This window comes from Enoplosus armatus, chromosome 12 (assembly GCF_043641665.1).
Source record: "Enoplosus armatus isolate fEnoArm2 chromosome 12, fEnoArm2.hap1, whole genome shotgun sequence".
NCBI classification, from domain to species: domain Eukaryota; kingdom Metazoa; phylum Chordata; class Actinopteri; order Centrarchiformes; family Enoplosidae; genus Enoplosus; species Enoplosus armatus.
Window position 1 is genome coordinate 14,478,859 of NC_092191.1, and position 27,838 is coordinate 14,506,696.

The 27,838-nt window shown below is 40.3% G+C and overlaps 1 protein-coding gene across 1 annotated transcript in view; it reads left to right on the forward strand.

The window, feature by feature from the left end:
- LOC139294672 (collagen type XIX alpha 1 chain) overlaps positions 1-27,838 on the forward strand; it is an 89,007-nt gene that overhangs the window by 51,314 nt on the left and 9,855 nt on the right. Inside the window, exons 15-43 of the mRNA XM_070916597.1 lie at positions 2,931-2,984; positions 3,059-3,103; positions 5,088-5,120; positions 8,336-8,374; positions 8,509-8,553; positions 9,263-9,298; positions 10,833-10,877; positions 11,353-11,406; positions 12,885-12,965; positions 14,640-14,678; positions 15,766-15,843; positions 16,194-16,229; positions 16,430-16,483; positions 16,719-16,772; positions 17,559-17,600; positions 19,706-19,810; positions 19,986-20,039; positions 20,508-20,561; positions 21,047-21,100; positions 21,189-21,242; positions 21,748-21,792; positions 22,894-22,944; positions 23,089-23,133; positions 24,111-24,137; positions 25,335-25,388; positions 26,263-26,307; positions 26,639-26,683; positions 26,781-26,843; positions 27,291-27,326. Of these exons, the coding sequence (XP_070772698.1) occupies positions 2,931-2,984; positions 3,059-3,103; positions 5,088-5,120; positions 8,336-8,374; positions 8,509-8,553; positions 9,263-9,298; positions 10,833-10,877; positions 11,353-11,406; positions 12,885-12,965; positions 14,640-14,678; positions 15,766-15,843; positions 16,194-16,229; positions 16,430-16,483; positions 16,719-16,772; positions 17,559-17,600; positions 19,706-19,810; positions 19,986-20,039; positions 20,508-20,561; positions 21,047-21,100; positions 21,189-21,242; positions 21,748-21,792; positions 22,894-22,944; positions 23,089-23,133; positions 24,111-24,137; positions 25,335-25,388; positions 26,263-26,307; positions 26,639-26,683; positions 26,781-26,843; positions 27,291-27,326 (1,467 nt within the window). The remainder of the gene's footprint in view (positions 1-2,930; positions 2,985-3,058; positions 3,104-5,087; positions 5,121-8,335; positions 8,375-8,508; positions 8,554-9,262; positions 9,299-10,832; positions 10,878-11,352; positions 11,407-12,884; positions 12,966-14,639; positions 14,679-15,765; positions 15,844-16,193; positions 16,230-16,429; positions 16,484-16,718; positions 16,773-17,558; positions 17,601-19,705; positions 19,811-19,985; positions 20,040-20,507; positions 20,562-21,046; positions 21,101-21,188; positions 21,243-21,747; positions 21,793-22,893; positions 22,945-23,088; positions 23,134-24,110; positions 24,138-25,334; positions 25,389-26,262; positions 26,308-26,638; positions 26,684-26,780; positions 26,844-27,290; positions 27,327-27,838) is intronic.

Sequence of the window (27,838 nt, forward strand, 5' to 3'; positions counted from 1 at the left end):
TGCTTCCTTCACAAACTCAAACCCCACCCCCTCGGCCCCCACCCACCAAGCCTCCAGTGGCCCACTTGTGATCATGCTGAGAGTGAAAGCTATTGTGTAGTGGACAACCTCTTGACCGCAGCTGTTCATTTGATGTATAGGTGCATCGCTTGCTGGGGTGTCAGCTCAGGCCACAGAATTCCTCCTGCTCCCTCTGCCCAGAGGAAGGAGAAGTGTCAGCTGGCCAACCTTGAAAAAGAAAGTTGTCTGTACGAGGACACACTTATTATACCTCAAAAGGGATTGCAGTAGATACACCATAGGTGGACGCACAGTGGATAATGGTTTCATTTGGATGAAAAATGAAACAGCATTAACAGTCCTAGTAAGTCAAACTTAAGAATGAAATGACACACAAACAAAGGTTACCTTAATTAAGTTTTCTGTAATTGGCTGCTGAGTTGCAGCTTTATTATCTCACTTGAATCGGCCTCATATCATAAAATAAAGCCGTAAAACTCAAACTTTCACATTCTGGGTTCAGCATAATTAAAAATGAAACAGTTCAATGTAACAGTAATGAATAATAATTGAATAATATTGTGTGTTTAAAGTTTTTGAAAAAGTACACCTGTAGGCTCACTGTAACTTAAGCCATTAAAGTGAATTCAGAATGATGGGAGGTAGAGAAACACTTCCAGGTGACAGATCCTGCAGGAGACCAAAGCTAGCCATTTGAGATTAGATTAAAGGTTGCATTATGACTAAAGAACGTGATTAAAGCATTCGTTTTAAGATTATTGACTCGTGCTGATGTCAGTTTGAGATATGGCGCTGAGAAACATTATTTCAATGCTCTAATGCTTGCATTAAATGTGCATGCCAGCCTTGCCCTTGCCATGAATCAGTCATGCCCTTGCATTACAGATACATCTTCGCTTTGTCATTATGAATTTATGCTTACTGTGGGTGACAAGAAAACTCTCTTGTCCCCGAGAATCACTTCACGTTTTGATCTGCTAAGGGACATGAGTATAGTCATGCATTTAATGTAATATACACAATCCAACATGATAAGTGTGAGAAACTAAACCGTCACACCTCCGAGAGGAATGGAAGTAACAGTTTCCAGCAGTAATAATTGAGCAGCTTCTCAGTGGCCATCATTGTGCATTTTTTAGCTTGGACAAAACAGTTAGACTAAACTGCAGCTTGTGTTACATCTGTGTGAGCGGAGCCTCCTCTCACTCACTCAGCAGAGTGTGAATGTTTTAAAGTGAAAAAAGGTCTGTGCGGTGCATGATGTGTCGAGAAGACGGCGTTCTCATGAATCACATCACCATAACTGTATCTCCCACTGACACTCTCAAACGGGCTCCGACAGAACGCTGCAGATATTGATGGAGCGACGGAGAGGGATGCAGACAGGCTTAATTGCAGTTTGATGACTCGAGGTGCCTCAAAGTCAACATCCCCCACAGACTTCCACAGGTGGACCAGCTCCCTGTCCTATACACGCTGGGATTTCCCATTGTGTAAATACAGTGATGATCTGGATAAATACTTGCCATGCTGTGGTTAATCTCATTTGAAAGGTTTATTAACTTGTTACATACCCCTCTGCCAATAAACTGACTTTGAATGATCTTCCATGGAGATCTAACAAGGATAACGATAAATATTTTGCCACGAGTCTACGCCAGAATACAGCGCACAACATTTTGACAAGTGACATCCATCCATCAACATCAGATGTGATTTACATTACATGTCAGTCATACCTCAAAAATAGGAAACCATTTTCTGTATACAGTAGGGTATGTGGTTTACAGTTACTGTAAGGCAGATACTGTACAGAGACTGTGTCATAAGCAGCCTTTGTTATTAAGAAAAAGGCCTCTGACTGATAGCACGACAACAATGATATAGTTTGCAAAATCATGGTAAGATTATGGTGTTAAAATCATGAGTTCCCATGTGATTTGTAAAACTGTACAGAATTCAATTAGTACTCAAAGTCAATTTTGCCACTAGCCCATCTGTTCATACATGGCGTCCGTCGACTGACTTAATAACAGCTCATAATTTAGACGAGGAAATAGTGACTATATCTCATTAAATGATCGGTATCACAGCGGCTGTCCTCAGCAAGTCGAAGGACCGGGGGAGGGGCTGGAACTGAATGACAATTATTGTCTGTTAGAGTCCAGCCGCTGCTAAGGATTGTGCAAATATTCTGCAACCTTTCTCAGATGTCTCTCAGATTGCTAAACAGATGCTCCATAATGTCTCAGCACAGAGTATCTGAAGCGTTCCCTACAAATCTTCACACATGTCACAACAACAATAATCTTTGATGAACAACCCTTTTTTTTGGTTCTCTGTTGTTTGTGTTATTGTTTGGAAAAGACAAAAATATCACAACATATGAGCTTTATTAAGCATGTCAGGAGATGCATTTAGTTAATTATTAGCCACACTTCTGCTACGTAGCTAAAATGATAGAACTTTGGCCTCCTTCACAAATCTTTTTAACTATTCATTCACTGTGTGTTTTGACCAAGGTGCAAGTACTTTCGTTTCACAGTTATGTGTACTTCTTTACCTCTCCACATAACTGACAGGAAGAAATCCTATTAAAAATACTCTAAGGACGGCTCACCAGCAGTCATAAAGTGCCATCTATTGGCAGACAGGGGAATTATTTTAACATGGAAACGTGCTGCAAGGCAACAGGGGCTTCAGTTTTTCCTGCTAGACTTGCAACACCATAGTCACACAGTGTTTCTTTTTTTCTTATCATGATTGCAAACACTTTTTTTCTGATATGACAGTACTGTATGTTTTTGTGATTACTTATTTATAACACCTGGCCTTGCCTAAGTTTCACTCTCAGAGCTTTCTGTCTTTGCTGTCAGTCAGTGTCAGTGATCTGCTCTGTTCACATGCAGGGGGAGTCTGGAGTCCCAGTGGAAAAAGGGGAGAAAGGAGAGAGAGGAGACTCTGTACGTATTTTCCTGCTGTGACATTTACAATTCTGTTATGTTACAGAGTCATTAACCAAGGCCTCCTCCCACAGGGTCAGCTAGGTGCAGAGGGGGCCAGCGGAATGAAAGGACAAAAAGTAAGTCACATCAATGTCAAGTGTCATTCATGATGTTTCCCTCTGTTTGTGCTCACTGAGACTTGTGACGTAGCCTGTGTGTGCATTGTGTGTGTGTGTGTGTGTGTGTGTGTGTGGGAGGGGGAGCTGTGGAAAGCGGAGAAAGAGGTTTTTGAGGTAAGGTAGTTTGAGCAATATAATTGGTATGATGTACCAGAATTCAGAATCACTTATCTTCTTCAAGTGTGCTTATCCTCCAAGGGTCTTTGAAATCATCTAGCAGTAAATAATAAAACCGCCGGTGATTATTTCTTGGCTTTTACAGTTGCTATTGTTTGTATCCTTTGCTCCTTTAAGCCTGATTCAAATCATTGTCTTGCTGTTGACAGTTTGTGTCTGTGTGAGTGTGTGTTTACATCTTTTTGTGGTTTTACATGTACATATCATTTTGGCTGAGTGATACTTAGCCCCCTGCAGTAGGCACAGAACCAAGACTAGAGTTTTGCCCTTATGTCTTTTATTTACCTCAGTTTATCTGTTTATCTGTCAATTAGCAGAATACTGTATCTAAAAAAAATGTTTTAGCAAAATCTTGTAGTCTCTAGGAAAGGGCCATGTGTCAAGGAATAACGTGTTATTGTTTGTGCAGACAGAGCCACCATATGGCCATTTACAAGATGTTTGCCTTTTTAATATCATTTAATACAAATACCAATAACACATGGCCGATGACGTCTGCATGCTAACATGCACACCTTGACTATCAATGGCTAACATGGTGATGCTAATCAGGTATAATGCTAAACATGTTCAACATCATGCTCAAAGCATAAATGTTAACCTCATTGCAGCACCAGAGGAGAAGTTAGTGGATCACTAAAGTCATTAGGATAATTATTTTGACACTGAAACAACGACTGTCTGTATACAACTTTGTGCCATTCTATCTAGTGGTTCTTGAGATATTTCTCAGGTTAAGTGACAATTCTGACCATCTGCGCAACATAAAAAGTCAAAGCATCACTTAAGTCATTAGGATTCATCGTCTGGGCACATTGGATAAATGTTCCAAATTTCATGACAATCCATCCAATAGTTGTTGAGACATTTCACTAAAACCCAAAAAATTCAACCAATTGATAGCGCTAGAGGAATAGTCAGGGAAGCCAGTATGATGCATCTTCTGGGAACCATGAATGTCTGTATGAGGGTATTGGAAGGTTTTATGGAAATAAGTGTGACTTGTTTGATTAAACCCTTAAGCCCATATGTTCCCAGGATTTAGATATTCTCAAAAAATCAGCATGATTGTCTGTCACCATGTGTATTTTGATCCAGATCCAGAGGTTTTAAAAACCTCTGAAACTTTTCTGTTATTAAAATGACTAATTCAGATGATTGTGCAGGCTTGATAAGGCACAGCATGCATTCTCTGAGTGCTTTTTAGTTGCTTATAGGTCCCTATATATACGAAGATGTTGTGCTGTGTTTTCTTGTTTTATTAAAAGCGCAGAGGTTATAGCTTGTAAATTATGAATGGAAGAGTGGAGGCTTCCTAATGCAATGCATCACAATTAAGAACTTTCTATGGTTCCCTGGAGTGGTTCCCGGTTTATACACGTATGAGTACATATATATATATATATATATATATATACACAAGCTATACATACGGCAACATTCTACATGATGCACATGAAATGCACACCATTGCAGTATGTTTTTAACAAGAACGCTTTAATCTTTTCTTCCCACTCATCTCATGACTCTTCTCACATCACATGAGTTAGACTGTATTTTCACAGGTCATGTTATTGCTTTCTTTATTGTTGCTCCAAGACCAATTGATGTAGCTGTTTGAGGTCACCTGTGGCAACTTGCTTTCAGAAGTAGTTCCTCCAGTGCATTTTTATGCGGTGTATTTCTTCTAGTTTTGTCACTGTCTGTTTGTCTCTGCGTCTGTCAGACTGCAGTGATTGATATTTTGTTTCTGTTGTATTTTCAGGGTGAAGTTGGCCCTCCTGGTCCCCCTGGCCCTGTAAGTACAATATAGTGGTGAAAGCCCACCTTACAGAATATTGTTCATTGTCAATTAGTATGAGATTGTATCAATGTTATATCATAAAGGAAACCAGATGATGTTGGATAAGTAACAACAAAAGAGAGGATTATAACATCAGTGCTTGTTCACTGCGACCAACCTGAGAAAATGTCAGATTTGTGTGCATCAGGAAGCTGTTCACATCCTACTATGAAAAATTTAGGGACCAGGGAGAAAAAAGCAACAGCAGTGCAGTGTGTTACCTTAGCTGTCACACTTCCAACCAGGTGACATGTCATCTTGTAACCAATTTCCATTCTTTGACAAGCCTGCAGATTTGTTCTATCTTTAGATATATAGTTTTCCAAAAGAACAACATTTTTTTTGGGACAAACTGTGGATCAGGGTTGATAAAGGGCATGAAACATGGGCAGTTAAGATGAGTTGTGTTGAATTTCTCTGAGGAAGAGCTTCCTTGTTTTTTCAGGTAATGAACTCACTGATATTTGGCAGCGAGCTCCCAGTGAGGGATGTTTTTAGCGTTGTACACAGCAGAGAAATATGCACAAAATAGCTTGCACAGGCACTGAAAGCTGTGAACTGTGATTTCCTGTATATCTAGTATCAAATTAACACATTTGCACAAGCCACCGGCCACTAGTGTTGTAATCCTTTGATTGGAACAAAAATCTTTATAGTGTCAATTAATGGGGGCCATGCAGCACACGACCTGCTCATAATGCTCATAATTGTAAATTATAGGAACATTTTGTCGGAAGGCACTCGTGCTGCTTTTAGTGGAGAAGCAGATAAAAAGAGAGAAACCCTGACGTCATGGTGGTTGTCTGATGTACGCTGAAGGTGACACAGAGTGGGTGGTGCTCGGGATGATAGAACTCATTGCTTAGACATTTTAAAGTCAAAAACACACTGTGACAAATCAGTTAAAGATCTCAGAGGGGGTAGTAATGACTCCAAAGACATTCTGCACCTATGAATACCCTTTTACAAAAAAAAAACAAAAACGAATTTAAACTATAAAAGTATCAAATGAAAACATGTTGTGTTGTTGGAGCCCACGTGTCACAAAGTGAGGGGTTTGACGTTTAGATCACTCTGTCCTAATGGGCTCTATTCTAAAGATCTGCTGCCTATTGAGCCTCTGAAGGCTTCAGGCGTGAGCTTGGAAACAAAGTTTGATGGCTTTCATTCTTATTCTCATTGTCATTGCTTGTGAGCAAGTGATTCATATGGAAATTAGACAACTTAATTATATAGCGAACACATATCACTCCCTCTCCACTGGTTTCACTGGTTTTTATCTAACCAACAAAAAGCCTACTTCCTTAATAAGAACAGATATCAGTGTAGGTGGTTTTAATGGCTGTTCAAAACATTGAGGTTTTGCTTTGCAATTATTTTTGAATAGTTGTCTCTTTTCCCTAATTTCATTTCAACTGCAGGAGGAAGATAAAGAAATGTTCTATCAAAACTGAAATACTCAGTTGTGTCCATTGTTTAGTGTAGTGAGGTGTGGGCCACATAGGCTATAGGAGATGTATACTATAGCACACAGCAGAGGTGAAAACATAAGTCATTTGATAAATGAGGCTGTTTGAATATTTAGTACCAGTCTCTGTCTGTGCTCTCTGCTTTCCCGTGGCAGATAATTTTGGCAGTTAAGCATTGATTTCCCTTACACAGCAGAAGCAAGGGTTCAGATCATTACCCTCCCTTCATAAACCTTCTTGTGCCTCTGTTTATTAGTGACGGGGAGGAGCAGTGGGCTTACAGGCACGAATGGCCATCACTTCCCCCACCACCCTTAAAGCAAAACAGTCTTTTCAACTCTGAGACTGTCCTGTTTTATAGCTGCCAATATTGCTTTATAATAGAGTTTTATAATCTAGTAAACTGTTATTCCAAGTTATGTTCAGTAAAAGCTTCTATGAAGTATTTCATTCATCTTGAGAAAAATGGGAAAAAAATGGAAATGAGGCATCTTTCAGCATCTGACAGCAGCTGCTTTGGTGAGCGACTGCAGGTTGAAGGTTGACTGATTATGCAGACACTCCACTGGGACAGTGGGGGATTCAGTACCTTACTGAAGGTTACTTTGACCATTGTTGCTGAAGGAGGGGAGAGCGCTTCATGTCAAGTTTATTTGTACTGTATAGCCCTTAATCACAGTAGCACTCTCAAAGGGCTCACAGGCACACATTAGTCAGGAAACAAGGACACCTGCACAGGTGGACAAAGTAAAACAAAAAAGAAAATGCTTAAATGGGAAAAAAACAAGGGAAGAAACCATTGGACGTGATCTCAAAAGAAGGTAAATCCCTTCCAAGTGCCAAAATACCCACATTTCCCCCACCTGGATATGGCTTTCTTTTATCATTATGCTAAAACCACTGAACTGGTTATAACTGCATTCAGGGGTGAACATGTGGTTAACATGACACAAAGGGCCTGAGGACATTCAGATGTAATGAGAATCTGATGATTATAGATAGATAATTAGATTTGCTCTCCAGATTGCTTTGCTCAGTTTTTAATACATTGGGCCTTCAACATTGGCCTCGCTTTTAAACCCTTTGTGCAGTTTACACCAACATTTTACTGTGCATCTCATATCCAGACTGTATCTAGATGCGCCTGTGCCACCTGCTATTAATATACTGTGTGATCACGAGCAGTCCAACTGAAACAAGCGCTCATATCATCAATGACTTTGCAGTTCCACCTCTGCCTGGTGTGTCCCGTATTCCACCCGTATTTGTATTTGATCAAGATTGTATTCTGATCTGAAGTTCTGTATGTTAAAGCCAGGTCTAAATGAGGTCTTTGGTTTGATGTGTAACATGGACAAAGAATGATATGAGGATCAAGCAGCTCTGTAGAAACAGTTTGAATCTGAGGTGTTTTAATATGGGATTTAAAGTGGAAATTTCTTCTCTTCTAGTAGTTCCAGGAATCAGGCCACATTATCTTGTTGGTCTTGACCTTTCCCCTTCCATTTCATTTAATTTAGTTGGAGACGGCTCTGCCCAGTGGCCCTGTCACCCCACCTAATCTAAGCTTTACTTAAGATATGAAAGAAATAGAGAAACATAAAATCTAAATAGTGATTCAGTCTTCTATAATCAAAGGTTCAGATTGGTAACAAGAGATCACAGAGAGATTTCAGAGTCTGTCTTTTTCATTACTTCTAGGTGATGACAGCTCACGGATTAAGACAGCTCTCTGGAACTGTAAGCAGCTGTTTATATCATAACACTTGAAATCTTTATTTATGGTATCTTATTTTCTGCAGCTCCTCTTCCAATTATATACAAGGTACGCTTCAGTCCCATTTTGAATTTGTCTGTTTTCTCTTGTGTTTGAGGATGAAATGAAGGAGAGGACCCTAAAGGGAGAAAAGGGAGATCAGGTAACTATTTCCCCCATTATTATTTCTCAGTAAATGTAACCATAAGAAACTCGGTATTAGTTTTCAAACACTGCATCCAACATTTGACACCACAGTGTGAAAAATGTTTCAGTTTCTTATGTAACATCAACAAAAGCAGCGATGACATTTGATTTGGGAAAGAACAATTGAACATCACCTGCTGTTCAGAGTTCAATGTCGTCTTTGTGCTCTGCAGAGGTGGAGCACAGCATAAATTGGCGTACAATTATTGTTTGGACCTCGAAAACAACAGATGCATCCACTTGAAGCAAGTACATTACAAAAGCCACTGATGCAGCTATTGACAAACTTCAAAAGCAGCTGAAAGAAAAAGAAAAAGAAATTAGAGAGAAAGAAGAATCTGCAGGTGAAAGAAGAATTACTGAATCATAGCAGGCATCAAAAGGCAAGAGCAAAAATGTTGTGTATCTCAGAGGTACATTTCTTTTTTTTTTTTTAAAGTTGCTGCTTTGATTATATTCACATTCTCAGAACAAAGAAGCAAAGTTGGCAAAGGAAATACTCCATATTCCTAACCTTCACGCAGTATGAAAGCTAACTTCATGAAGGTCCTTGAGGAAATTTTTTTTAACCATACCACAGTCAGCAAGAGGAATGGCTTACTTGACTATTTTCTTTATGCACGTCTTGAGAAATGATGGTTGTCTATCTCCTTTACTTTCCACAGGGGGAAGGAGGAGCTCAAGGACCGCAAGGCTCCAAGGTAACTTGTTGAAGACTTGCACTGGCACCAAAACTTGAGCATCGATATCCAGTGGAAACAAAATAAATCTCCAAAGTCCCTTATGTCCATTGAGTACCACTCTGTGTAGCCCTCCACAGTGTGTGCAACAGCGGTCACAACAGGGTAGGGCTGTATATATGGACTGGAGCATACAGATTGTTGATCAAAATCATTTTTATTGTAGAAAAGATCATTTCTTTGACATGCAGTAAGTCCTGAGCTAGACACTGGCCCTACAACATGCCAGAGATGAAAGGAATCCAGTGTAATTCTCTTCCAGTTCTGTTGTCGACATTTATGCCTCACCTTCAAACCTCCAGAAACCGTCTTTGAGACATTTGCGTGTGCAGCAGTTCAACTGTATGTTGAATTAAGAAAGAAATCAAATATATACTATTCTCTTTTGTGACAAAAACAAGTTAAAAGTGAGATGTTTCCATTTTCCTGCCTCCCCCATTCCTCTTACCCCTTTGCTCACCCTTTTTGGTGATGCCACAGGGAAACATAGGGCTGCCAGGACTAAAGGGAGATCAAGGACCAGAGGTGAGTCTTTACTGTACTTATCTCATGTCAGCTGTGCCACTTACAGTACGTCAAACGGAGACAAAAAATGGCTGAATATAAACAACAGTGAGACGACAGCTACTCATGTTAAAGTCATTAATAGAACTGGAAATAAATTCCCAGAAATTTTGGTCTTTTAAGATCTTGATCTCATTAACAATATCTTCGATAATTTGTTACTTGTAGAACTTGAACATAACAGCTGGTTCAGGCCAATATCAAATAGTATATTGAAAGGTGAACATCTCATTATATTCATCGTTTCTTCAGCTGGTTTTGGTAAATGTTCTGTTTCCATGGTAATAATTACATTTATAATAGAATAACTGGATGTAAATTAGTGGAATATGGAGACAAATACAAACGAATACCTGTAAACACACTCACTGAAATGAATTAAACTGAAAACTCTCATCATTATCTCATCTGAAGTATTCTTTTGAAGTAGGTTCATGAAATTATAGTAAAGCAGATTCCTTTTTATCCCAATCATGGGAAGAGGCATACAAAGATAGCTGCCTGGATACTGATGCTTGTGTAATCCTTTTTTTATTTGTTATCATTCAACATAAGCTCAGTTTCCATGGTAATATGGGGATCATTCACATCATCCGTGTATACAAAGACAAAACAAAAAGCTTATATAGAATAACAGCATAACCAGGATGTGAGCTTTTATTTGAAATAACATGTGCGTGCAAACCTACTGCTGCTCAGCCATCACGATATCCTCAGAATACAGTGCAGTAATTGTCATGAGACTAACCATGGTTTATTAAAAAGGCAGCAGGGGCAGCACTTAAACAGCACTGCTATTTGAAATACTCTCGAAAGTCGATGTCTACAGTGTAGCTGGCTGGGCTATAACATTTGAAAGCCCAGACAATTCTGTCACCAGACAAAAGGAGAAAATAGCCCAAAGTATTGGCTTTCCTTTGTGTTTTGCCAGGGGAAGCAAGGCCTGCCTGGACTCCCAGGGCTCACAGGCGAGCCAGTAAGTATATTGGCACAAGACACTAGCACTTCATGTCAAGCCTTCCTTTCTCTCATTGCCTTCTATCACCTTGCCATATCCTCTTCTATCTAACTCAGTCTGCCAAAATGAAAGAGATAAGAGAAGAGATAAACCTCAACAGGCAGAGACAGAGAGGAAGTAAGGAGAAAAGTCCAGAATTTTTACACAGACGATCAGTAATCAAATTTAAGAATTAATTAGTGGAAAGAGGCAAATCTAAGCGCTTTATGCCAGGAACGGAGGCAGAGGCCCAATCTGTTCTCCACACCTGCTTCGGTAATGAGCATCTGTCTTTACTCAAAAGAAGGGAGGGAAAAGAGGCATTTCATAAATCCTGGCTAAGGGAAATTATGTTGGAACACGGCAGCCTGCTGAAGCAGTGAGGAGGAGGAGATAATGTGTGAGGAGATGAAGGCCTGGTGATAGATGTGTCTCTTTTCACCACTATTTACAGGGCTCGCCAGGGGAGCCAGGGGTGCCTGGGAGAGATGGCCTGAAAGGAGAAAAGGTAGGTAAACTTCAAATCAAGTTCTCACCTCAAAGAAAAATATGAAGCTATGATGTTTTATCATAGGTTGAACATGCTAGACAACTTGTGAAGACACTTTTCAGATTACTTGCACTGCATGCCATCCTCAATCATGTTGTATCTTGTTATTGTTGTTCTCGCCTTTGATGCCTCTGACTACTCTGTTATTTGTACATACATTTTTTTTCTTGCAGCAGGACTTGTTCCAAATGCTGTGCTGAAAGTGGAAAAGCGCACAGTTGACATGCATATTTGATGCGGTTTGTCACTTGTCAAAATAAACGAAGCTGTACTCCCCACCCACTGGAGTCACTCTGTTACACTCCAGGGCAGAGAAATAAACCTAAAGTGCTTGAGCCTCCTACATCTATTCACATTTATAATCCTCCTTTGTCATCTTTGCTATACTGATGCAAAAGGCAGTTCTGGTTGTACATTCAAGTGGTGGAATAGATAAATGTGAAAAAACAAACAACGTCTGTATGCTAAATATGAAGCTAGAGTCAGGAGACAATTAGCTTAGCTTAGCATAAAGAAGGGGGCCTAGCTCTATCCTAGCTCTGTGGATACATAAAAGAAATCTGCCTAACAGCACCTCTAAAGCTGAGTGACATATCTTGTTTGTTTAATCCATACGGGGGTTTGTGTTCCAGACTATTTCCTGGCCTTGAGCAGTAGGACTAGCTGTTAATATTGTTGATCAAACTATTCCTCTAAGTATAAAACTGAAAGCAAAGCAAACGTGTTAGAACAAGACTAAGCGTCAACAGGCTCACTAGCGGCTCGATGAGGCTGTATAGTGGTGTTATGTTAAATGCTATCATCATCATGCTAACATGCTCACAATGACAATGCTAACATGCTGATTTTTAGCAGGTAAAATTTGCCATGTTCAACATCTTAGTTTAACCTGTTAGCATACTACCATTGGCTAATAAGCAGCCAGTACAGCTGAGTCTGATTTTCCTCTTTTTAAGTTTCAAAGACAAAGCCAAATATGCTCACATACTGTACGTACTTTCATTTTGAACTGCAGTAGGGATGTCAAGGTTTTGCAGCAGCTTTGGAAAATAATGCACTAAAGATGCCACAATTATCAAAGATGTTGTCATGTCAGAAACGTTGAAATTGTATCCATGACTAGATTCACCAAATATATTTGAGGCAGGAAATAGAAAGTAGATGCTGATGTCTCTGCTTTGTGGACAGCAATGTCAAACCTACAAACCTGATGGTTTTGTTAGGGTCCATGCAGGGCCAAAAGGTGACCCCTCGAACAAACAATTTTAATGTTTATACCCATTGATGTGCAAAATGATCATGTCTGCCCTTACTTTACCCTTCAGACTCTTCCTTATTTACCTCCCTGTGCGTAATACAGCGCATCCTTTGCATTGTTGAGATGACATTTTGTCTATGGAGAAACTTCTGAAATCTGTCTGTCTTTCTGTCTGTAGGGGGACAATGGTGGAGTGATGGGGCCACAGGGACCTGCAGGTCCTAAGGGTGAGCCTGGAGAACCTGGAGGTGGATATATGGTTGGTACCATACCGAGTTTAGACAGTCACTTTCACTTTCTGACCTTGTTGGCTTCAGCCCTCGAGTGACAGGACACAAAAGTAGAAGTTGGTAGTGTAGAACAGGAAAACAACAGAAGTTCACAAAGCAGATCTTCTGCAAACAGCTGGATCAGCAGCAGATAAGTTAAACAAAACTAGCACCTCCAGCTGTGTAGCTGCAATGACATTATGGGGATGCAGTGCCATTAGGTAATCCACCATTGGATAACCTCAGCCCGGGTAATCACCTATCCAGATACTTTGGAGCTTATAGCTGTTGAAGCACTCTCTTTTATGGACATGGCTTTGCATATAGAAATGTTCATTATAGCTTCACCAAAAAAGGGGGTGCATGTGTAGCCAAGGCCTCAGTCCCGGTTGACGGCACTGCGGCTTCTCAATCACCGGCAAGTGCCCTACAGCTTAAAACAATCATGTTTGTTTGTGTGTGGAAACGCTGAACTGAACATTAAGCCCAACAGCAGACCTACTCATCAAGCAAGGGGTACTGTGTTCAGTTGAGCAGAGTAATAAGGGAAAGATTGCGTTCAGGCAGAAGTATTTAAAGCTCTTTAATGTACTCCAGCACTGTGAAAATTGGAGTGGGATTGGAAAAGAGGGCTATAAGTGTGTGTGTGTGTGTGTGTGTGTGTGTGTGTGTGTGTGTGTGTGTGTGTGTAAGTGTCAAGGGGAGATGTTTACAGCAGGCCTATGACCTCTTATGGTGTTACATAGTTCAAAAGCTAAACAAAGAGTGACGACTATCATAGCACACAGTCCTTCTGCATAGATCCTGATGGTCTTTTACGAACGTCATTTCTTTCTGGAGTAGAATGGATTCTCAACATGTTATTGTCGTTGTTATGTAAGACAAAGAAAAGGAAAAAAGCAATGAACAGAAGTCAATGCAGATGGTCTGAGCTTCTTTAATGCATCAGCCTGCTCAAGTGGTTAATGTCACTTTATTGATTTTGCCTTTAAATGAATAATGAGCAATTTACTCTTTGTTTCTTTTGACTTTTATTATTTGCATAGATTAGCAATCTCCCTCTACTCTCAAGTACTGATATAAAGGTTTTGTTTCAGCAGAGCGCCTATGCACAATGTCTAATGGAACTTTTTGAAAATGCAGTCATAGGATTATATTATTTGCCTCAAAAAGTTCTGTACTACCCAAACTTTTCTCTGTTTTATGTTTGAGTGAATTGCTACATCTCTCCCTAAAACTGTAGAATTGCTGCGTTAGTTCAAATCCAACTTCCACACAGCTAATTTACATTGTGCAATGTAGGACTTTTAACAGTAATACATGCTGACCACAGAAATCAATGTCTCATCTGAACTGTACAGTAAATAATGCTCACAGTAGCCTCGATTCCAATCAAGGTTTTTCTCTGTGATATGGCATTATCAGTGCCTCTACATAGGAACTATTCAAAATGTTGTAAACAGTATTTAACACCAGCTCATCGTGCAACACTGGGTTCAGACTGTTGTTTGTACTGTGGAGTGTAGCTCGTACAGATCCAATATTCCTGTATAAATTCCAGCACTAGCATAGCTTTTTTGGGCTGCACCTCAGGTCTCAAAGTGAATTGCTGATGAATGTGCTGTGAATCTCTATTCTGATGTCTTCTTCCTGTTGTTTTGCAGGGCGATGGGTTGTCTCTAACCAGGTCTCGCGGGCCCAAGGTAGGAAGCACTGGGGTGGTGGAGCATCTATACTGCTCGCTATATTAACATCTGCAGATAGATCAGTGATAGTTATGGTAACTGTGTATGTGTAAAGAATAAGTTCATGTTCAGTTACAGTATAGGTCAGTGGTTCTTAATCTTTTTTTGTCAGATGAACTCAAGCACTCCATCAACACCACATGTCTTGCACCAAATGTGTTTAAATGAAATTATTTAAAACTGAATGTTATTTAACACTATTAGTTATATAAAAGTGGATATTGTTAGCCTACAATGATGTTCATACAATTTGACTGTCATAGTTCAGGTGGTTTGGTCAAGTTTGCATTTGTACTACCACATTAAGTGTTAAGCTAAATGTTTTAACCAGTTATGGTTTACTTTTAGCTAACTTAACTAACTGTTTATTCATTACTTTTAGCCTCCATTTCAACCATTTATCTATTACTTTTAGCTAACTGTTTAGACCTCTCTGATCCCATGCTTACTAGTTTTCACGCACCCTTAATTGCAACACGTTCTGAAGTGTAAAGTGTTTCAGCTGACTCAATATACACATTTAAAGTTGTTTTTTTTTATTATTTGAGCTTCTCTGCAATCTTTAAAGATACCCCCCTGGCAACTGCAGAAGTACCCCCTGGGGTACAAGTACCTCTGGTTGACCTCTGGTGATACCATTCAAAGACAAGACAAAATATGCTCACATACTGTATGTACTCGTTTAAACTGCAGTAGAGATGTCAAGGTTTTCATGCTGAGACTGATAGCAGCTTTGGAAAATAATACACTAAAGATGCCGCAATTATCAAAGATGTTGTCATGTCAGAAACGATACATTTGAATATAGTGTGTATTACAACACATGCATGAGATCAAAAGAAATAGATAATGAATATGTGATTGCCATTGGCCTTGAACATTGTTGTGTTTCTTACCCTTGAAGCTACTAAAGGCAAAACATAAAGGGAAAATGAGTTCCGGCAGAGTCTGAATACTTAATGATCATGCGGTGCAGCAGCTCTCTGTGACTTCTGGATTCACTGTGTCTGAAACCCCACCGACTGCTCCCTTGTATTTCTGTCAGGGTGAGAGAGGTGTCCCAGGCTTGCCAGGAGACCACGGTGAAAAAGGTGAACCTGGAGAGAGTGTCATGGGCCCGCCTGTGAGTATGATGTTGTATTGATTGGTCTTCTGTCTCCCACATTCATTATTTAGTTCAGACTATGATACCTTCAGATTCCCGTCCTTAGTGAGATCCCGTTTGAATATCAAGATCAGTGCACACACAGTCCGATGAAAACGCCGGTCATTACTGTGAGATGTTGGTGTATTGCACCTGCCTTCGTCATATAGCTCACAGATTTGATTGTGAGTGAGTCTGCTTTCATTTTTGAAGTACAGGATTGTTGGAGACAGAATCAATAGAGCAAAAGGTGTCTAACACAGTTCCTTTATTGGATCCTGGGTGCTAGAGGGCAGATGGTGTTAACAAGATGTGTGATGTGTTCTTAGGGCCCCATGGGACCCCCAGGAAAGCCAGGAATTGAGGTCTGTGTAAAGTTTTCTAAGTCCACAACACACAAACAGCATGTTTAAGTTTATCTTTACTGATTTTCAGCTCATTGATGCAGTGGCCACCATTCTGACAATTATTTTACAATACTAATAACACCCTGCAGTGTTTATTAGTTGTTAATTGGTTGGTTAAAGCAAGATTGTTAAAATCAAGTGTCTGGGTGTTTTTTCAGGGCCCTCATGGAGCCCCAGGTTTATCTGGCCCTCCTGGAGCTCCAGGGAGGGAGGTGAGTGAGATCAGTCTGTCCTTCTACTCTTATTCACGCCCTCACACATCTGCAGATAAAAGACGGCTGGAAGCATAAAAGAATGTCAGCTACCCACTGTGGATGAACAAGTACGATCACAGCTCCTGGACACAAATCCCCACCAACTGAGATGGGTGTGAAAGCAGAGTCTTGCATGTCTGTTTGATATCATGGCCAGGAGGATTGTTAACTCCTTTCTTTGTATCAATTAAAGGGCTCCCCTGGTAGACCAGGCCCCCCAGGCTCTGCTGGACCCCCAGGTGAACCAGTAAGTAAGAAAATGTATTTTTTGATTTCTGCAGTTCAGCATCACGGCTGATCTACTGAGCTCACCTTAAACTCGAAGTCACTTTTCAGAGTGCAGCCCCTGTTTTGGAATAATTAGCAGCTATTCCTGCTGCTCACTAACCAACATCACTTTTAGGAAAATGTTACAGTTTACAGCAAATTGGCAGCACCCTGTTGTCAGCATATGATTTCATGTCTTTCTTATCTTTTCATGTGTTTCAAGTAAGCAACATTTGCTATAGCTCTGACAGCTTTAGTGTGAGTATAGAGTACCAGTACCATATGAGTGCTGCTGCTGCTGCTGTTGCATCAAAGCCTTGTAAATTTAGCATTTTAACCTATTTACATTCATGTGTTGTAAAGACGCAAGAAACCCATTTTATTGTCCATTTTATGTTTTAAAAGAAAAATACATGGCTGCAATTCAAAATGTTTTCCTCAACTCCAGAGAAAAACAATACTTTGAAGATGTGAGGATTATGTCTTCCAGCAACAAACTTATTAAACTGTGTCCTCAAGCGTTGCAGATAAAAACTGAAAAATGAAACACTGGAACAGAAATTTGTTAAAAAATGTTTGGGGGGAAATTCACATTCCTTGAAGGCATATAAGATGGTCTTATAAATCGATGTTTTGAGCAATTTGTAAGATGCAGTTGCATCAAACAAACAACAGCAGTATAGTTCCAAAACATGAAAGATGTGTTAGCAGTGAAATTAAGACTGTGGCAATGTCTCATGGATTTCTTTTCTTGTTTTTTTGACAGACTGCCCTGCCAATTGTTGGAGACATGGGTGCTTTACTTAAGGTATTTTATCTTCATAGAGCTTTTCACAAACAATAACATGCAACGGGGTGCCTGGGTTAGTATTTAAAAATATTTGTTAATTTGAAAGACTGCTATTCTTCTATTATATGGATGCTATCAGAGATAGTAAAAGCCCTCGAGTGCCTCCATCAGGATGACTGGGAGGAATATCTGTAGAAAAGACATTCAAATAATCTCACAATAAACCCTGTCTTACTCATTCACCACAGTCAAACCATACTGTATGACAACATGTTTAATAAAGCCTTCCAGTAAAGGTCGTGGAATATAGAGACATCACACCAGCGCAATGTAAATATTCAGTGTGAAACACTTTGAAACAGAGATTACTGTATCGGATAGTAACATTAAACTCCTCTGCAGATGCACTGTGTAAGCAAACTGTAGTTAGTTTTGAAGGTATTATTGCTATGTGGCAGTTTTCCTCCCACTGTATGAAGACTCACCCGAGCCGCATGCTAGACACAAAAACCTACATACATAGTTTAGATGATGACTTTCCTAGTTCATATTTAATACTGCACCAATCAGTCTTAATGGGGCAACAAATTTGTGCCAAATTTGGAAAATGCCGTTAGATCACCCATTGTGTTTATTAAAATTAAACTAGCTTTATCTATCTATATATATATATATATATATATCTAAGATACAGATATAACATAAACAAGTACAGGCAGAAGATAAAAATAATAAATGGTCTGTGTCCTGTCACAAAACTGACCATAACTCCATTACAGCATATCCTTCATTAAATTCATACAAATGCTCAGCTTGGTTGTTTTTGTGATGGTATGTTTAAATCAACTACATATAGACGGCTTAACAAATGCTAAGAATGTATATATCTGAATCTGGCAACACAACATGGCCTCGAATATATTGGCTTATAGTAAGTGAGTTTGTTCCATGTCTTTCAGATCCCATGCAAAACCAAAAAAGTCAAAATAAAAAAAGCCTTTGAGAACAGCTCTCACTTCTCTTCACTTAAACCTTCAACCCCAGTTACCAAACGTTAAAGCATCTGGTAAGAATGCTAAAACACTCTTAAACCACCAGACTTACATGCAAAGGTTATTGCCCCTCATTTTTCCATCAATTGGCACAAACAGCATTCAAGGTCCGTTAACCTTTTCTGACCAAATGCAGAATTTGCACCGGGACTGCAAGGCCAAATGTAATGTGAAACACTATTCAACCTTCAGCCTTTATTCTTTTGTGGCTTTCACAATGGGCATCTTCCATCAAAATTCATTCAAATTACAGATTTGTTCTTTTTTTTCTTTTGATTGAAGCACATTAGTCACCTTACTTAATGATAATACCTGCAGGAAAGCACTTAGCTAAATAATGCCTTTTAATTTTTAATACTTAATGCGTGCCAACTCTGACAATAAATATGATGCTTTCACATGACAAATCATTTGACAGATAAAGCCAGATGCCAGCAGTCTTATAATTTTCTGTCACCTGTTCCTTCAGTGTCTTATTTTCTCCAATAAGTGCTCTGTCAGGTTCAGCTACTGTTTACAGCCTTCGTCAGAGTTGCTTAGTGGCACTCTAATTAGTACCTTCAACACCTTGATGACTCCTACATTCATAACCTCAGTACTAACATGCTTTTCTTATTTTCTTATACTGCTAACATTTCCTTTGACTCCGGAAAGTTAATTAGATGACAGCGATGTACCGGTTATTTTGTATTTCAGACTCAGTTTCTGATTTAACGCTGCTTCTCAATGGTGCTTCTTAGAGCTCCTACCTATTTCCTGGAAGGTGCGGTGCCTATATCTAGACTGGATCAGGGACAATGATATTTAAGATTCTCACCTAAATGTCACAGTCAATAAGTTTGACAAAGTTCACCACTCACCTAGATGAGAGACACTCTTGGAGACACTCTTGGTGGGTTCACATTACTTCTGCTCTGCAGACATTTAGAGAACACTTTGTGTCAGTTGGGGTCTTGTCCTCCACCCAGGGGATGTGACATAATAAAGGGCGAAAATGCAGTGCTCCAGCTCTGCTTGATGAAATCTTATCTGTGCCACCACTTTTGCTTCCTGCCTTGCCTGCGCTGGCAGAATGCCTGCAGTGTGTGCCAGACGAGAGTCCCTGGGCTTCCTGGGCAGAAGGGAGAGAAGGGGTCCTCTGGAACGCAAGGAGTAGAAGGCTTGGTCGGAGAAAAGGTACAAGTGACTCATCAACATGGCAGGCAATTTGGAGCAAACACTGCAAACATCTTTATCTGACCATGATACTTTGCATTACATGACAATTTCCTCTGGTTGTTGCTTATTAGATAGTTTGTGTGCATGGGGGCTTGCACCCATATTCACTGTGTACTTCTATCCTATCTAACAGGGGGATCCAGGTGTAAGAGGTCCCATGGGTAACCCTGGGAAAGAAGGCCCAAAGGTAGGAAAGGAAATATGAGGCGTAAATATCCTCAGTAAATGTTAAAACCACTTTTTTAATGTAATTGTGTAGCTCTAAATGAATTATGCAGCTTCTCAGCATGGCAAAAGAATCAGTGAAACTAATAGCCTCATTCTATGATATTGTTTATTGAAATGTGTGTTTAATCTAGTATATAGAGATTTACATTGACAAATGTTTTTCATAAATTGCCTTTTGGATTATCTCTGGAAGCCTCACCAGCTGTTCTACAACTCACATTATTCTGTACACGCTTATGTGCTTGCTGCAGAAGTTGTTGCTATGGATACAGTGTTGTACCACGGTGAAGCAGGCTAGGCAATTTCAAGTCATGTGCTGTAACGGGAGAAGACACATTTTGAAGTTTACACCCATCAGCTTTTAGTTTTAGGCTTTTGGTGAAAAACATTCGCTTTTCCCTCCCTCAATGGTTCTGCCTTCCTGCAGGGAGTAAAAGGAGAGAGAGGGTTCCCAGGCCCTACAGGAGATAAAGGTGATGAGGTGAGTGAAAAAAGTTGAATCTAAACAAATGAATCCAGTAGTTATCTAACCATCCGGAAGTCAGTGTGACATTGAGAGGCAGGTTGTTCATAAGAATGTAAATGTATTGTAATGTCTGCCTCATCTTAAGGCCTGTCTACTCTGAAAGTCTGTTTTCAAAAGAAGATATCAAAAGCTATTCACAGTGCTGAGTGTGCGCTATGCCCTATCTTTTGCACTCTGAGGAGCTACTTTATAAGGAACGTAGCCTGCCCTGCATGTGTGTGTGTGTGTGTGTGTGTGTGCTAATTAAAAAACAAGGCACTCTTTAGAGGAGCTGAGAAGTATTTCATAGGTCAACTTTCAGCATTGAACTGAGATTTTCACTAACAGGCTCACTTGTTACTAGATATTATAGGCTCAATAATGACATGTTTTTTAACCCTGTTGAAGCTTTTCTTTTTTTTCTACTGATGAAAGAAATAATTGATAGTTGTCTCCTCCAGGGGCCTTCAGGGGTACCAGGACTTCCTGGTGTGACCGGTCGTACAGGGGCCCTGGTAAGAAGCCTCATCTCATAATGTGAAGAGGCTTTTTTCTGAGGTTGATGCTTAAAACTTCATTGTAAGGATGCTGTTCTGTTTGCAGGGGCTTATGGGTCGACCCGGGCCAATGGGCCAACTGGGAGGAAAAGGAGATAAAGTAAGGTGTTTTACCATTTAAGCAATTCTCTATATAATGTAGGTAGTCTGTATGTCTTCTTAGGTTTTATATACTGTATACAGTGGATGAATGTGCACACTATATGACTTACTTACAACTCTATGTTTGCTCATTTGCATGCAAGTATTCAGATATGTTTTGTTGAACACCACAGCTCAAAGCCTGTAGTAAATAAATGATTTGGACTGATTTGGACTGATTTGGAAGTTTAAATAACTTTTCTGTATACTTATTTTCCATGAAATCTAGTTTTGTCCTGAATTTTGAAGATAGGTAGATAGAAAATAAAACACTAAATTGATCCAGTTCCTATAATTAATAAAGATTATAAAGATAAAGTGCATCAACCAGACCTCTTAAAGGAATCTTAAAAATGTCAAATGGGGTTCCATATCATTGGCTTACATTAGCATGGGACTGTGGTTGATAAACATTTCCATTTTCACTGACATGTTTAAGAATTCCTCTGGTTTGTGTTTGGCAGGGAAATGAAGGACCACCAGGCAGACCAGGTCTTCCAGGACCTCCAGTAAGTTCCTTTTGCCGCAACGAAAGCCAAATAGTGATAGCAGGTCTCAAAACCTCTCTTAGGGTCATCGGTTCCATGTCGCCCTATATGTACACTTCAATACATTTTATGGTTAATTTTGTTACACAAACTGACTTTCTTCATTCTGTTAAAAAAGATCTCAAGGTTACAGACTTAAAGCCATCTATTCAACACATTAACGCATTGAAAACATGTGAACATGACTTCTTTCTTGCTTTTATCGGCACTATCTAAAGATCTTCTTTTTCCCACGAACAAGTGAAAGTTGGAGTCAAAGACTTGGCAGCTCCTCCCACAGAAATGACCATCAGTGCACTTATATTTTGCTCAGTCCAACAGTATTTAGTGCAAAAAGAAAAACATAACTGACAAACACGTACAAATGTGATGGAATTGTGGCGACCTGCTCACTGGCATTGAATCATGTTTCCTCCCTTTAAAAGGCCAGTGAGTAAGCACTTCCAAAGGCAAATCTATAATTCATCAGCTGTCCCCTTGAACTTGCCCCCCCCCCCCCCCCCACACACACACACACACACACAAACACCCTGGTCTCATAAACTGCAGTCTGGGAGGACAGGGGATGGCTCAGTGGCCTGAAAAGGGCACGGGCATCCGCTTGCTTCCAAATGAGAACCTTGACTCCTTCTACATTTACAATAGTTGACCTCTACCACTCTATCATGGGAAAAACATCCTTTTATGATCTAATACTACCCAAGTAGTCTAGATTACCTAGTTCTCATACCCGAATCTCTTTTAATCAGTGTGCTCTTTTGTATTTCTGAGATACTCTCGTTTTTTGAATTAACACTGGCACAAGGATTATTAAGTCTGCTGTTCTCTGTTTTTCTCTGTTCCTTTCACTTCTCACTCTCTCGTGCGCTCTTCCCCTCTCTTTGTGTAATCTCCAAATGAGCTATTGATCTCTGTCATGTAGCTTTTAAGGGCTCAACAGTGTATAACTGCCCCAGACCTACTGTACAGTTTTCTGTAAAGACTCTCTGTGCCGAAAACTCACAGAACAGCGAGAGAGTCTCTGAGCGGAGATGTCTGATTTACTGATTGGTTGTGTTTTAGGGTGTACCCTATGTGGAGGGCAATGGGATGAGCAGTCTGTACAAGCTGCAGGTAAAAGACTTTTCAAATGACTCTAACTCAGTGATAATGTCACTGTGATCCATTGAAGGCATGGTATCAGTCATATTGGCAGAAAATAATCTGTGCTTGTGGATAAAATGTGTGTGACCCATATTGTAAAAAATGTCTTTTCAGAGTGGTGGAGCTATTTTAGGACCCCCTGGAGCTCCTGGTGCTCCGGTAAGCATAATCATTGTTATGCCTGAAGCAAATCCTTTACAGCGTACTGTGGAGAAACACTAGCACACAGGCATGTTGATACTGTATGAGCTGCAGAACCTGGGAGAGCCAAATAACAAATGACGTGACCAGCCCTCCAGTGTTATCTCTCGGCTTCTGAGGCCCTATCACAGTCAATCATGTTCATTGAGAGCTGGTAGTTGGTGACGGCCAAGAGGTTCCCTGACTCTCAAACAGGTGTCTCTGACCCTCGCCAGAACTCACAACATCATTGATATGCAAAATGGACTTGGAAGTTCAGTCGCTCTGCACAGTTCCAAGCCGAAGTGACCCGATTTTGCTTATCAGCTCCTCCTGCTCCTCCTTATCAGACAGCTTGCAATCGTGTCCAGTCCTGGGAGACGTTCACTCACAGGCCTTGCAGGGATCCATCCACCACAACGAACACTAAAGGTGGTGACATAAAATAGACACTCCAATATCCCCAGTGCACAATGCACATGAACCGCAGCTAAATCCTGAGGATGCTTCTCCCTGTACTGCATCCATTACAGCCCAACAGCTCCTCTGGAGCAATCAATAAGAGAACATCTTCATCAGTGTTAAGAGGGACAAGGGGCCCAATGTATCAACTATTCTTTGTTTTATTAATGTGGAAAAATGCTGAAATGCTTTACTGAAAAGTTAAACCTGCATGCCCAGTGTTTGTAAAAGGAATAACCAGACTGGATTATATGATCCTGATCTCTTTTAATCTTGCTTGAGAAAGACAACCGTCACATAGAACACAATGTGAGCATGATTTACAGACAGAAATTTGCCAGAAAAGAGAAACAATAATGAATGCTATTAATTTTAATGACAATAATATACAGTAGCCACATGTCATTTCAGACTATATTTATGATTTGTATGGTAGCGGTTTGCACATTTATGGGAGTAATCTGTCCTTTTATTCTCTCTCTCTCTCTTCTAAGGGTCCCAAAGGAGATGAAGGAGTTGTGGTGAGTTGAAGCTTTTCATTCTGAATGTATTTTTAATGTAATATTTGTCAATTTTTTTGTGCTGCCCAAGAAATGGAGAAGTCAGAGTTGCCAGTTGCTTTCTATCATTGTCTCAGTGGTTCTCAACAACATAAGTCAATACACCTTTGAGCATGAGCACTTAAACGCTCTCAGTAGAACTCCAACACACAGCAAAAAAAAGATCATGTCTCCTGCAAAAATGAAACCGTTGTACCATATTGTCTTGCCAGTGGGAACCTATGAACTCTCTCTGCACTTCAGATGCCCTCCCCCCCCCACCACCAACCCCCATACTGACGCCTGAACACAATCCACACAGACATGGAAACAATTTGGCTCTTCTGCCATCAACTTGAATTCTTTATTCTCACGGGGCCAATTGCGTTTTTTATTGTTGTGTTGCACAGTGATTTTTCACCAGGATGTTAATTTGACATTTTAATAAATTGTGTGAGCGGCTCCACTGCTGTGGTGGAATTGCCCCAATCCGTCTCACAGCTGATCCTCTGGCTGGCCCACTCTCCCCTTAGCCGCACTCGCTTATTCATGACAATCTACATGTGTGACAATTACCTGCACAATCCGTCTATGTCAGCAGCGGTTGCCCCTCTATTCTGTGTAATGGCATTTCTCCATGGCAGCTTGAGCAAGATGAGGTAGATAGAGGCCATCACTTGCTCGAGCGCTGGGAATGGTTCTCTATTTTTAGTGCAGAAAGCAAGTCTGATTGTGATTGTCAAATGGGGCTCTTTTTCTATCCCATCTATAGTCTACAAGGTGTGACAGCATGTGTCATAGAGCATACAATATAATACACTCAGGTGGAAGTATTGTCCTCTTAGGATTATCTTCATATTGACACATGAAGGGTTGTATTAATACCTGACTGAGAATATTAAGAGGAGAAATAGAAATGTGTGAAATCTTGGCTCCTGCAGAATTTAATTTACTTTCCTTCATGTTGCTTTGATCTATATTTGGTTGTTTATGCCTACTGACAGCCATATAATGATACTTTTTACCTCCCGGTAGCTCATCACCAAACTCACTCTCCTATTGAAGACTGTGAGACAGAAATAGCATCATTCTTGGTTGCAAAAAGGGGGGGAACTAACAACCCATAGTCTATGTCAATAGTGTCTTGACCACAGCAGGTGGTGTGTTTTTCTCTCATAGGGGGACCCAGGGGCCATGGGATTACCTGGGCTTGAAGGGATACCTGGTGCCAAGGTAAGCAACAGTATGGGCCCAGAGAATCATCTCATCTGCCATGACCTAAGCTGATTACACAGTTAGGGAAAGTGCTGTCTCTGTACTTCATCCGCATTACAGAGTTATTAAAGAGCTATCCAGCTAAAAAACTTTTTTTTTTTTTATAAATGCTTGCCAGTCTGAAAGTGAAACACATTATTTGCTCCTGTTGAAGTCAACTTAAGGGAAAATAAATATGTTCAGGAGAATTCAATCACCTGAGTTTGTTGTTTTTTAATATGTGACTGAAGAAATTTCAAGTTGCAATCTCTGAACTGGATATAGAGTAATACCACAGCAATTTGGAGCCAAAGCGTTCATGTTATAGTCAACCATCTGCACAATGAACTGCTACTATTGGACGCTTTTTCCTTACTGGAACAAAACTAGCCCTGCATGCAACTTTTCACAACTTCCCACATCTAAATTTGTATGGGAAAAGTTGCCACTGATTGACAGTGTGTGACTCTGTGTGAGTGAGTATGTGTTGAGGGGTGGAACGTTTCAGTCTCTGTGACATCCAGAGTCATTTATCCTTTAGGGGAATACTGTCAAGGGTGTGACATATGAAAAGTGTTTATGAAATATGAAGAAGACTTAAGTTCATAAGGAGGTTGTTTATCATATTTCCCTATTCCCTATTTCTGAGTAGATACTTGTACATATCTGTGTGTTTTATGTGTTCATTGCATTTGTCCAAACAGTGAGGAGCACAGGAGCATTCATTATAGCCAAGTTTAGGTAGTGTCTGATATCAATATCTATGTGTGTGCTTGACATGACAGAGATTCATGTGTATTCTTTCCGTAATGTGGACATCATCTATCTGACACGTCTCCAATGTTCCCTTCAGGGTGATATTGGTTTGACTGGCCCATCTGGGATACCAGGTCCTCCAGTAAGTGAGATTTTTTTTTCGATTAATTTACGCGGACACATGCTCCTCCTTGATCAATCATCTGTGTTGTGTGAGTGTGCTGCTGGCAACAAGTCGATGATGTTTCATAAAGTACACAGAATAGCAGCTATCAAAACAGAAGTCCCATAACACAACACCCCTTCCATTAAGAACTGGGATACAAACCTGTGGTCCGTTCAGTGGATTTTCTGTGCAGCTATAGTAGGCGGGTTGGTGTACATAAATGGGAGGTGCAGAGGTGCTGTAGATATGACACCATTGAGGACCTGTCAAACACGGTCTGTTCTCTTCCTATGTTTGTGATTGACAGGGGAAGCCCGGCGCTCGTGGAGAGCCAGGGATCCCAGGAGAGCCGGTGAGCCGCAGCCTCTAACTCTCTTTGAGCTGTCAATCCACGTGTCATTCCTTTGTCACTGCCGACTGACACATCGGCTGTCTCTGTTCTCTGACAGGGTGAGAGGGGGCCGCTCGGAGAGACAGGATTCCCAGGGCCCGAGGGACCCCAAGGTGTTGCTGTAAGGATGCTACATGAATTCTGTTGCTCTTCCCTTTATAATCACTACTAGGTGTTGCCAAAGCACCTCGCAGTAATGTCCAGGCTGGAAATAGGGCTTTGAATAACACACTGCTCCTTTACATCAGCAGGTTTATGCATGGTTGTTTTACCTCTATATGGGAAAAAAGAGCATGATTCAAGGACAATATGGATAAAATATATATGTTAGCGATCACTTGTCCTGTAGATGATTACATTCCTCTATGTAATTACCATCAGAGATGGTTTCTGTAATTTTCCCTGTAAGCACACAATGGAACAGTGTTCACACAGCAATCAGGATCATTACCCTGTGGTTGAGATATCTCATTAAATGTGGAGATTACTAGGAGTGCAACAGTGCTGATCCAATCGAAGGTGGGAGCTGATACAAAATGTCTTTGTTTGTGCTGCACTCCTTGAGCAGGGGAGACCTGGAAAAGATGGAACTCCTGGATACAAGGTGAGTTGTGCGAACACGTTGCAAATCCCCTTATAGAAAGTGCTTTACATCAGCCGAGCTACAGAAAGATGGCACAGCAGATTTTTAACCCCCCCCCCCCCGAGTTACCGCATCCTGAGTGCATTAAACCTATTTGCATATTTGAGATTTTAACGATAAAAACTGAATGGAATCCTGCAGATTTAAGGCTTTGTTGACTTTTAGTCTTTTCCCCCTAATTATACAGTTAATGCTTTCAGGCAATGATAAAGTGTTTGTAATATGGGGCAGTAGACACTTAGATTAAATATGCATTTTCCTGCCTGATGAACCTGGCTAAAATTGAACAAACACTGCAGCAAAGTCTGCTTTTAGGTGACTGATCAAATATATTATACACTATTTACTACATAATCACACAGAATGGGCTCACAGCATGCAGAACAGATTTACTATGAATAGCCATTCCTAACACATTATACAGTCTAATGCCAAATTGGTTTGACTATGGAGTATTACTGTTTTGCTCTCTG